The sequence below is a fragment of the Mesitornis unicolor genome, unplaced genomic scaffold, assembly GCF_000695765.1.
Source record: "Mesitornis unicolor isolate BGI_N332 unplaced genomic scaffold, ASM69576v1 scaffold21658, whole genome shotgun sequence".
NCBI classification, from domain to species: domain Eukaryota; kingdom Metazoa; phylum Chordata; class Aves; order Mesitornithiformes; family Mesitornithidae; genus Mesitornis; species Mesitornis unicolor.
The window spans coordinates 102,756-115,405 of NW_010204209.1; the positions used below are offsets into that span (position 1 = coordinate 102,756).

Sequence of the window (12,650 nt, forward strand, 5' to 3'; positions counted from 1 at the left end):
AAAAATAATAAAAAAAAAGCCAAAATGCAACGTCACATTGTGATGATGTTGATCATAGAAAGAAGCCACCTACTCACTGAAAAGGTCTATCTTAAATCTGTTTATCCTCTGCTTAGATCTTTAAGCTCAAATCTGTTGGTCACAGCTCGTTCAAAACTGCTTGTATTCAACAATAAACTGGCACATACCTCCACGAACAAAAAGTTTCCTGCTGCTCTTTTTCTATATGTGGCTGTTGCTTAAATATCAACACAGCTGGGTAGAAGGGGAAGACTCAGGATTTTTAAAGCAACACCTAATTCTGGGGTATATAGTTACAGTGTCTGGTGCATGATCACAACAGCATTTAACAAATAATATAGGAGGTGATTCCAATATGGGGAGATCAAATTATTTGGCTACGACAGGATTTATACAAAACATACAATTTACAAATATACAGATATTTAACAAGTAAACTACGCTGCATTTGTTTGACTGATTAACAGTTTTATTTCATGCATTCACAATAACTGTCAGTGTATGAAAAGATGTTACCAAAAAGGGGGGAAAAATGATAAGCACACTTTTCAGTCATTTATTTTTCTGAAACAAGATTATGCAGCTATAAACCTACAGCTAAAACTGCCATCCAGGCTGTAACGTATTGATTGCATTGTCAACTGAAAGACAAATAAAACAAAAACAGGACAACACAGGAAAGGTCTTGAAATCCACTACCACACTTATGTATAGGTCTGAGGTTAAAGCTTGGCCATACTGCAATGTGCTGAACTCTCTTGACTGCTCAGATGCTGAACACCAGCACTCACAGTGTTCATGCTTAATTTCAGTGGAAAAGACATTTTTTCTTCCACTTTTCTGACATCCAAGGTACAGTAGACTAGCAATCACATTCAACAGTAACAAAACCCCTTTCATATAATCTATTATATACCATATAACCCTTTCGCATAATCTATTACAAGTGTAACTAATTATTCCATTAACAAAAAAGTAGCTGACTAGTGACAGACTTGTTCTTTCTGCTCATGAAAGCTTCTTTAAATTCTGTTTTTTAAAGCCAAAAAAATATTTGTTTGGAGACTCCTACAAAAGCTCTGCTGTCTTCAGACTGAACGAGGATTTCAGCCTGTGCTTGAATACTGCTTTCCATTCACTGGATACAGAAATAGACCTTGCCATCAGTGGACATGATGTAAAGCATATGCTACCATCAATTATCTCCATCCACAAAATATATGCTCTATTTCTAAAAGGAAATATATTTAAATCTATTTTGTAATGACTAGTTCAATGAAGAACTAGAAATCTTTGTATCAGCTTTGTTTTCCTGTTCTAGGATGTTTTGTTGCGTATGTCAGTCTTACCCTCAGAATGATTCTCCTATTCATCTTATTTTCCTAACTTTATGTTGCACCAATGCAAGCAGCGTGTTTGAAGTACACCTAGATAAGTCTCAAATATGCCTAGATATATGCCTGATCAGGTATTATCAGCCTATTACTTCTTCAGATGGCATCTAAAATTACTGAAGTATATTAGCATTCCAAAAAGAAAGTTCTTGATTTCAAAATCATATTGTGTTATACTAGCTATTTCAAGTAGAAAGATTTGTTAGAGAAGTGACAACTTGCCAAGAAAGTCTCATTTCTCAAGACAGTCAAATTTGTTTCAACAATTGTAACTGTTTGGGATGTGTGTAACATGATCCCCTAGAGTCAAGTTCTCACACTAAGGAATCAAGATAAAAATGAAAATGTAACTTTGAATAAACCAAGCACTTCAGAGAATAGATTTTCAAAACACCCCCATGTCAGAGCTGTTCATGAAATTAGTTACATAACTAGATGAAGTTTATCTTTTTCCTATCAAAAAGCTGATGGTGACAAAAAGTTCACATCAAAATTACATTATACTGTTATATAAAATTGACAACTTAAGTTTTTATAGATTTTTTTTTAAGACATAGAGAAACTGTATCCCAACAAAAAAGGAACTGTTTCTCAACATCTGCCGTTGTACCTTTAATTTCCAATAGCTCTAGACCTCTTTCTCTCCAATACTGCACCTCTATACAAAAGAATATGCAGGAATAATTTACTGATCAATTCGGTATCAAATGGAACTGCTAATAGTCCATGATGACATTTTATATTTCTCTTTTAAACTAGTCTCCTTGCCAGTTCCAAGGCATACTTAGTTTCTTCCTGCTCTCCACTTGATCATTTGCGATATATCAAAGGCACAGAATACTTTTCTAGGACTAATGTTATAAAAAACATTTCATTAATTATACCTGGTTTTCAGTGAAAAATATTCTGCTTTTCTCATATTTTCTTTTGACTGACAAAATTTTCCTGAAAACATTATGTCTGCCATATACATGCGATTCTTAAACTCATATACACAACACAAGATTGCACTTCCTACATACAGAATACCCAGACTGTATTTTAGACTGCTAATCAGTGCTCCTGTGACTGAATAACTCTACAGGGTCATTTCACCAACACCACAAGTTTGGTGTGTGAATGACTGAGATTCTTCTTTTTAAAACTCAAGAGTATAAAAATCTGTGTGTTCAACATGTAAAATATACTGATAACACTCAGAAGAAAATAATTAGGTGTCTTGTATTTATATATCTTCGTCATTCAGCAAAATTAATTTTTAAAGATCTATTTAATTCTATTTTCTAACCCGCTTTCAAGTGAGATGCCTATTTATTTGCCACACTATAGACGAAGAAAATAAATATTTTAAGAGTATTCAAATGCTATACACATTGGCACAAGCCAGAAATTGAGTGATTTTTCTCCCCTCCTTGAAAGGCCCAGTAATGCTAATTCTGACTCCGTGACCTTGCTTTGGGATGAGATGGATAGGAATGGATTTCCAATTATTTAAATACAGACTAAGCCAAAGGAACTGCACTGCAGTACACTCCTCTTCTCTATATACAAAGGCAAATACCCATGCATAAGTCAATTCTGTTTACATCTGAGGCAAGGAAGTTTTCACAGAAGAGCTATTCACTTTTTGTAGCAGAACTGACCTGAGGCAATCTTTTAATAAGGCCATTTCATTTTTGGGGTAGCATCCACAGGCACAGGGGTTTGGAAATAGTGAGCTGTGAGGACACAGGTTCTGACCTTCTGTTTATAGTCTGGCTATCTCTTTGGGGAAGGAAGAACAGGAGGAAAAGATTGCAGATTCTACAGAGAAACATAGGCAACTTTAATCTCAGTTGTAAAGAAACTAAAGGCACTATGCAACACATTGAATTCTCCCTTCAAATAGAAATAAATAGTCTTGCAACAAAGAGATAGCAGACTAACAGATAAAAGCCAAACAGGACAAGAGCAATGATTATCTCCATAACATAGTCCCATCTCATTTAATCTCATCTAATAAATTTTTTTGCCAAATCTATGGCTTGAATAAGGTACATGAAGCATACTTTGGAACTGTACCTGATCTTATTATTAAGGTTTCAACAGCAAGAGCAAATACAAGATCTCCAAACAACTTCTTTTAATAGGTAAATGCCTTCCCATAAACAAGGGCCAGCTACTTCACTTAATATTAATCTTTCTTCTCACTACACTTCCCATGTCTCACACCATAAAACTTGTCATCAAACAGTGAGATTTTCTGGGACCATAAAAAGCGGTATTTTTCGTATCAATCCTGTACATAAGTTTAGTTTCTGGTGCTTAATGGATACATTTGAAAGTCTAGAAAGATTATAAAGTGACCTATAGACCAGCAACACTTCGGTAGCTTTAAAATTGGCAACTTCACTGCAGTCTGGCTTTCGATCACGCATTTATAAGTTAGTATTCCTAATGGAATTTTAAACGTTTAGGTATATCCTTTTCATATTAGCTTCTGAAACGAAATATTGTCAGGAAGCATTATCAGGTACCATTCCTAACATATTAGCAAAACAATAAAAAACAGAAGCAAGTACATGTTGCTCTGTAGTTAACTGAAGCCTTAAAATTAATGCTACAGGAGGAAAAAGCAGTGATTTTCAGAGTACCTTTTGCATTGTTTTTCTTGCAAAGCATCCTTATTTTTCTTTCGTCCACATAAGAAGCACTTAAACTTCTGGTGTCTTCATGTCTAACCTTTAAAACAAAAAACAAAAACCAAAAAATATATGTAATGCTATCTGTTAACATTTTTCAATGGAAACAAACATTCAGAAGTACTGTTAGCTAGGGAAGTTAAGCTCCAGTTACCTTAGGTACCTCAAATGGAACAACCTGGCCATTTTTCTCAAGTATATTAGCCAGTAAGGTTAGTGTTTTCTCACGAGGAACAATATTTTCTTCTTGAATTTTAGTCCAAACAGCTTCAGCCTTTGCCCAATCATCATTGTTCTCTGAAACAAGATTCAAGCCTTCAGATAAAAGTGCATTTAGAATATACATACACGTCTAAAGTGATTCAAAATAGGCATCTTTGGAAAATAATTAATCAATCATGTACTTCTGCTTCATGTGATCATCATTCAAAAACGTCTAAATTATTACAAAACATTAATACTGAGATAATACTTCTAAGTTCCATTCTGAAATTCTTGAAACGAAATTCTCTGGTTACATTGCTATTGAGTTAAGAGCATCTACATCTCAGAAATTTACCACTTTCAAGTCAAAGGAAAATTCTAGGCCTTCAGGCTCTCATTTTGCTAAGAGAAAAATGCATCTCTGAAGACTGTAAAAGGTAAGTTTTCTGAAAGAGAAAAACTTAAAATTTCTACCAAATTCACAGAACAATTCAGCTGTTTTCAACAAGAATAGCAAATCATATATGCACCACTGTACAAAATTGCAAACAACAGTGAAAGAAAACAGTAAATTATTATTTAACTACACACAGCAGGTGGTTTCCTGTGTCTTCTGTCATAAGTCACCAGAACAGCAATGACTTCTGGTTTTAGACCCTATTCACAGCTACCTAACCCCAACATCTGTTAACTGTAATCTGTCCATTCCATGGTTTAATTCAGATTCCCAGAAATGAAGAGATGCAAGGCAAGAAGGCAGAGTCAGAAGGCAGATGATGGAATGAATTATTCACACAGCAACATCTCAGACTGTAACAGCAGCTCTTTAGCTCTTGTCCAGTGAAGAAACTTCAGCTATTCTGTAGCTCAGATTCCACTGGACTAAGTCACTACACAAGGAAGAGCTGGAGCAGTCACCTGGAAGCAGCACAACACTCTTGCATATTCTCTAGAATTCTTACAAAGTCAGTGTTTCAAAGCAGTATATACTGCTTTGCAAACAATACTGCAATGCAATACTGAAATGATACAGTGCAATGTTGTTTTCTTTCCAGAGGCAGTATGGCTTTAGGAAAACACATAGATATATAACCGGGCTGGTTCAATATCCAAGCCCACTTTCAACAAGGTTCTAGCATAACTTCAGCTTTTTAGAAATAGCAGCAAACTTGGTGACTACCCTAAGTCAAATAAAATGATTGGTTTTAAGGACTAAACACTGCAAAAGTAATATTTCAAAGCAGATTATTGTGGCACTTAACAGAGTAGGACAGAGAATATCTTGACAATTTTTCATGTGTTTGTCCCTACGTTTGACACTTGTGAGGCCACATCTAGAGGACTAGGTCCAGTTTTGGGCTCCAGAAGTTATAGAGATGCTAGCACCTGGAGCAAATTCAGCCATCAAGATGGGCATGAGACTGGAGCAGATGGTGTAAAAGGGAAGTCTAAGAACATGAGTTTTGGGCAGCCTGGAGAAAAGCAGGCTAACGGGGGATCTAATAATTGTCTTCCATTACCTAACTAAGAGTTACAGAGAAGAGTGAGTCAGTTCCTCCTTGGAAGTGCATAGCAAAGGATGAAAAGTGATGGTTAAAAGTTGCAGCAATGGAGTATGTGAGGATGATCAAACCCTGACACAGGTTGCCCAAGGAGGCTGTTTCCTTTCCACTTGTGAGGCTCTCTCCAGCATAAACTATTCTGAGTCTACAAAACCAAATGCACTGTTTCCAACATTTCTGATCACAGCTTGGTCTAGATGTTTTTTAAATATTCTTAAAATAGATCTGAAGTTATGGCTTAGGTACACAATGACAACTCTCTACCGTATTTGTGCATGGGCAGCTTTGATAGATAATCTAAAATGGTTGAAACCAGGAATGTGCATGGTTTTTGTCCTTTATGGTGACAGAAACCCACAAACGTTTTCCACTTCTTTGAATAGATAGAATTGGTTTTGTCTTTTGAAAGAAGACTGAAGATTTTGCATGACAGAATTTGATAAATTGTATCTTCTTAGATTCTCTACCTAGCAGGCACACTGTCATACTTAGTCACTGCCAGAGGTGAACAGGATGAGTGGAGAAATAGGAAAGCTCCCTCCCTGTTGAGACAAGATGGCTTTCCAGGCCTTCTTGACTTTTGATGGCAAACCAGTGTGTGCAAAGCCAGAACTGGGAAATGGTACAGTTTAAAGCTTTCTGAGGCTGTGCAGGAAATGAAAAGCAACAAAGTTCTCAAGGGATCTCTGATCACATTATCTTTTTTGTGGAAGTACTCATCTCTTCTACTTGTGGTAAGTGCAATGGGGAAGAAGCCTCTTTTGTTACCACATGAAAAGTAAAAGAGGTTTTGAACAGTATTTTATTTAGCATTAAAACATTGTTAGTTCTAGTCAACCAAAAATACACAGCAGAACAGCCTAAAATTATTTCAAGCTCAAATGCAAGTTTTCCCATGACCAAATATATCAAATTGCTGTAATGGCTCATTAATACATACACACATTACCAAAGTACACAGCAATACCTGTAATGATTTTTTTAATGTCCCAATTTACTACTTAGTGCTCCATATCCAATCTTAACACAAAATGTTTTTTCAAGACTTCAAGGTTTCTGGAATTTTTATTATGTATAATACAGTATGACACACTGAATAACAAAACCAGCAGAGACTGAAAAATACAGAAAAAAGGAAACGAAGAACACTACACATAGATCCTACACTAAATCTGTAGCATAGAAATGAACTTTCAATTTTAAAAATTGTTCCATTCCTATAAATGATGCAAAGGTTAGGTTGTAGCTGGTGAAGAATTAGCAGATTTTTTAAAAATGCACCTTCCAGAACCAGATCCAATTTACAGGAGACCTCAGTTTTTTATCAGTTATGAAGATATAACAAATGAACAATTTTTCTTCTTTAAGCATACTTAAAACCAAAACAGTAAACTTTCCAATTAAGACACAAGACAATAGCATGGATTAAAAGACTTGGACTATTCAAGTTCAAAGTAAGCGTTGAGGTCTGTAGGTAAAAAGTCTGTACTTTCTCCCCCACAAGATGCTTCAGAAATGATACCCAGGCTAATTACATATCAGTATAAAAATTCTCCAATTCAAGGTTATTTCCCATCTCCAGCCACAACAGAAAATAGATTACAACATGAAGAAGATCACAAGCTCACTCACCACACAGTTGAAGCAGGTAGTAGTACATCTCATCTCTATCACATTCAAAGAGATTTTGAGTTAATTCTGTCAAGTGTTCCAAAGTCTCCATCTTTAAAAAGAAAGAAGAACATAGTTACAGCTTGGCCAAAAAGTTATTTTTCTATATATGTGCATTTACATGCTGTGTGCACTCAGCTAAAATAATATTTCTGTTTAAGTATACACCAGCATTTACTCAGAGCATTAAGTTCACCTCATCAGCCTGTCACACGTCCTTTCACAAACATAAAAATCAAGTGATGAAATACTTCAGAACAATTTTTCTTGGAATATAATGACAGTTACACAGAGGACATCATACAAGCCACATACCTGATTATTTGATATACATCTTTTTGCAAACCACTGCAACCTTCCAGAGTGTGCTCTGAAGCCAGGAGTCTGTAAAATATTTACACAAGAAGAAATACATTACTTCACATAGAACATTCTAAGGAAAAGTAAATATAATACAGGTACTCATAATCAAAGCTCATAGTTTTTGTTCGTGTTTTGCTTTTTTTTTTTTTGAAACCTGAATAAGACTACAAGCTCACAAATAATCAAGTTAGGTTGCATTTACGAGAGACTTAAAAATTGCTGTCATTTTATTCAAGACATTTTCCTATTTGGTTGAACACTTCCAAGAGAGTTGATTTAAAATATACTTCAGATGAACAGAAATGTTACTTAATTTCTATCACCACAGTAATAGAGTAGTACTGCTATTACTCATGGTAATCATTTGTATTACTCATGGTAAAGAATCACACCAGATGTTTTAAAACTGTCTTCACAATGAAACGTTTGTATTCAACATCACTATAATGTCTTGGCAGCTAGAAAACCATGCCTCTCAACCCCAACGTTACCAGTTGGTACCCCTTCTCTGCTAACATTAGCCATTTTCTTACAATGAGTACTATCTAAAAACAATATTGTTTTGACTTCTCTTGCTTCTGCTTAGTAAGAAAAAGAGGAATTTACAGAGCAGTAACTGTTACAAATGTAACGTGCCAACAATGCAGACGCCAGGTATACTAACTGCAAGGCAAGTCCTGTCCCAGAAGAGAGCAAAGGTTTGCTCTCTTAAGGGTGTGACCACAGAGGAACTGATGTGTAACAGAAAGAACTATGGCATATTGACTGTTATTAATTCTCCCAGGTATAATGAGCTCATTCCTTCCTTTGTTGTTTTGAGCAGAATACAGCTACAGAATATACAATCTCAAAAAGGTTTCGAACCTTAGAAACTCCATCTGGTACAGAACACCACATTATGCCTTCTCAGCACCACAGAACATAATCAAAATATTGCTTCCTCCACTTAAACAAATTCTTAAAACAAATATACGAAAAGCTCTTAAAGAAACATGTTACAGGCATGCCAGTACTTACGTCTGATATATCTTTAAAAAAGATACAAAAAACTCTGTGTGCAAAGCATCCATCATCCTCACCTCTCACCCTTCCCTCTCAGAGTACTTGAATTTACTTTCTTTATACTCTCTTGTTTTAGCAAGAGGATCACTTATAGAGAGGACTCTGCTCTCATTTCAGGTGTCCAGATTCACAATAATATAGCTCAAAGTGATTCTGAGGAAATCCCTACAGAGAAACATGCGTTTTGACTCTTCAAGGCTTTTAGCTGTTAATATTACAAGAAACCTCTACTGTTTAAACGTGAAGTGCAACTTCCAAAATTTACATACCACTTCATATAAAAGAGGCAGTCTGAACAAAAACCTGTAAAAAATACTGAGTCTCAGTTCCAAAACAGTGGAAACAATTACTATTGAAAAGTCAATTTACCATCTGTCTTTCTAACACAGATAATTTCCTCTTCCCACATCCTCCAAGCACACTATTATTACCAGTACACCTTTCTAAAATAATTCAGCATAAACCAGAAAGCCAGCATGCAAAACTTAAGTAAAAACTGCGAAAATTTGCTAAATATACAGGAAACAGCGTTCTGCAGAGTAAATGTTAGGTCACATAATACTACCAATAATTCAAACCATTTTATGCAATCATTGTAAGGATTTTTTAAAAGGAGTACTTAACACCACAGTTCTTCAACACAGAGCATCTTCTCTATGTATTTAACTGTACTATAAAAAGAGTTTCAACCCAAAAGGTTACAGAAAAATAGTGGCTTCTCAAGTATTCAAAAGTGGTATATGTAAAAGCAGTTTTGCATTTCAGGTACTTGCTTTTTTTTTTTCCAATTATGTTTTTTTTACCCAGAGTTATTTATGTTTATAGTACCTGCTCAGTGCTTTTTTCTAAGAGCTACCAAGCAGATTCACATAAAATATGTTGAAAACTAAGTCAAGAATTAACATCTTACACAACAGGCTCTTGAAAATGAAAAAGAAAAAAGTATGTTGCCTGCATTTGTAGCTAATCCTCTTTAGGACATGGTAAAATTCAAATGCTGAATTCACTTACAACTTCCAATATCATTGCTGATCCGAATACCAATGAACTCAACAGCTCCAAAGCTACAAACTTTTTATAGTAAATCCTTCCCTGTTCAGAAATGATTGATGTGTCTGTCACTACAAGGACAGCTGAGTTATACAACAGATATCCTTGTGTTTCATTTTGAAATTGAGAAGTGTTTTCACATACTGCAGGTCTCAATCATCAAAAGAACATCTAGGTCAGATTAACTAAATCTCCAGGGCTTGCCTGATAGTCCATATTTGTAGCTTATCCCTTACAATCTTAGGGAATTTTAAACATTGCATTTAGCAGGAAGCAGACTTCCTACAGCAAACTAAAATACAGAATAAAAAAATGCAATGACTAAAAGAAATTTAACAAGAACCTGTTACTCTAATTACTCTTCAAAATTCCTATTGACTATTTTGATCTTGCTTGTTTCAATAGACAAAAAAATAAAGATATATTCTATTTTTGAGTCTTGGTGTTTTGTTGGTTTTGACTTTGGCTTTTTTTGTTGTTGCTTTGTTTTGTTGTTGGGTTTTTTTTAAGACATTCACTGCTTTAAAGAATGAAACAACTATTGAGAGTCACAAGCCATTCACACACCATATAAACTAAACATGGAGGTTTTCTGGCTTTTACATTCTCTTGGAATATAAAACAGTTGTACTGTAAAGTTCATCTAGCTCATTATCCTCTCCCTAATAGAGCCCAAAGGAGAATATAAAATGACTGAAAACCCAGCAATACTTCCCGTTTAGTGCTCTTTCACTCTCCCTTTCTAGTAAGTGATTTACCTTCCAAGAGCTTTTCTGGTTGCTCCTGGAACCCTGTAAGATTTATCATTGATAAGATCTTTTGGCAAAGGGTTGCCTCAACTGCCTTCTGCAGAAGGCAACCAAGTTACTACCACTTTTTGTTTGTTTTCAGTCTAGCTGCTATTAGCTTCATTTGAAGCCCCTAGATTATGTATTGGAAAACAATGCATAATTGATTTCTCTTTATCCTCTCCATTTCATATTAATTTAATGAGTGGTATATATAATAATTCCCTGGCTCACTGTTTCTCCTCCAGTCTAAGCAGAACTCACCCACTTAGTCATATCTCCTATAGAAACCATTCCATACTTTCGATAACATTTGTTACTACCTTTCTGAGGCTCAACATACAAATCTCTACTAATTTACTGATTCCATACCTTCATACAAAGGAAAGCTAACCAGAAGAGAAAAATTACGATGCATCTTTACAAGAACTCTTGCCAAGCAGCACTCAGAAACCATGTGAATGCAACAATCCTAACATAATGAAATAATTTGATTTGTTCTCCTCCTGTTTAGAACCAGTCACTTCAGACAGGTGACTGAAGGGATCCAATCACCAGAAAAATCTTTTCTGTACTAACAGTTTTATTTAGGCTAATTTCTACCTGTTACAGCTGAAAGAAAACAGATTGTCCGGGAAAGTACTGACCTGTGAGAAAGGAACCTTTTTGATGTTTTTCCAGATTAGATAATGATGGAAATATTCAAGCTTTGTTTACTGTAGTGTTCTGTAACTGTGACAGCTAACAGATCAACATTATTTTTTTACTGTTAAAAAAAACATTTTAGAAGAAGTTAAGTAATCTACAGAAGACATATGGAAAATATTTATTTACTTCTTGCATAGGCAACCTTTTTCTCTTTAAATACAAAACTTGCTTACAGAGAAAAAAAAAACAAACCACAAAAACCATAATACAGAAAAGAAACCCTGTGGTATTCTTCAAAAGGAGGACTTTCAGAAAACTAAGAGTTGAGAATGTCCCAGAACAGCACCACTTCTGCTATAGCTTGCTTAGGATGCATAATTCTTTAAAAGTCAGCAGAAGTATTTTTCATCTGGCATATACATGACATGAGATAGATTACTCTGCTTCCACAAACTACTGCTGTGCACTGGTTGGCAAAATAACTGTTACATATTCTGAACAACTTATTCTAGCCTTTCACAGAATAACTTCACCATGAATAACACACGAGTTCTAACCATTCAAGTTTAACTATGCACTCCTTAAGCGTTTTATGCTTTCTTCTAAATCCTTACATTTTCTTCCCAAAGTTAAATATTTTCTCAGGGAAAAAGTTCTACTCTAATCACCAATCCAAATATACTGGAAAGAAACAGCCAAATTTTATAAGTGCCATCCAACTTGCACTTTATGATGGTATTTTTTGGACAGGTAAATCCCTTCATTCCTCCTTTTGCAGCTGAAAAAGCCAGTAATAATAAGAGACAGCTAATGCTGCTAAAGGAAGAAGAATGTTTCATGATGAGTTACATCAATAGCCGTAACAGACTTATGTTACCAGTACCAGAACCAGTTACTGAGCTTTAGATGCCAAAGCAATGTCCTGTAAGAAAACGCGTTACTTCTCCAAACAGACAGCCTTGAACAGACAGCTATAGGAAGCGATGTATGTCATTTCTAACAGCAATCTCTAACATAAGCATCAGTGAAAACAGAACATTTGATGGGAAGTTCTTAATTTAAAGACAGATTTTTCCCCAGATTCCACAAAAATGTCTATGAAAATCTCAGAAATTCCATGCAACTTCAAAGAAGCCTGGGATATTTTTGCACGGCTGTTTACTCGAACAAAGTTTTTACAACAAAATGCTATGCTTGAGTCTTTCC

At 35.2% G+C, this 12,650-nt stretch overlaps 1 protein-coding gene across 1 annotated transcript in view; it reads right to left on the reverse strand.

The window, feature by feature from the left end:
* The window catches only part of LRPPRC (leucine-rich pentatricopeptide repeat containing), a gene marked incomplete at its 5' end in the record, with an annotated part of 72,003 nt that overhangs the window by 19,675 nt on the left and 39,678 nt on the right, over positions 1-12,650 (reverse strand). The window contains 4 exons of the mRNA XM_010190996.1: positions 4,049-4,136; positions 4,251-4,393; positions 7,495-7,585; positions 7,849-7,917. Coding sequence (XP_010189298.1) covers positions 4,049-4,136; positions 4,251-4,393; positions 7,495-7,585; positions 7,849-7,917 — 391 coding nt within the window. The remainder of the gene's footprint in view (positions 1-4,048; positions 4,137-4,250; positions 4,394-7,494; positions 7,586-7,848; positions 7,918-12,650) is intronic.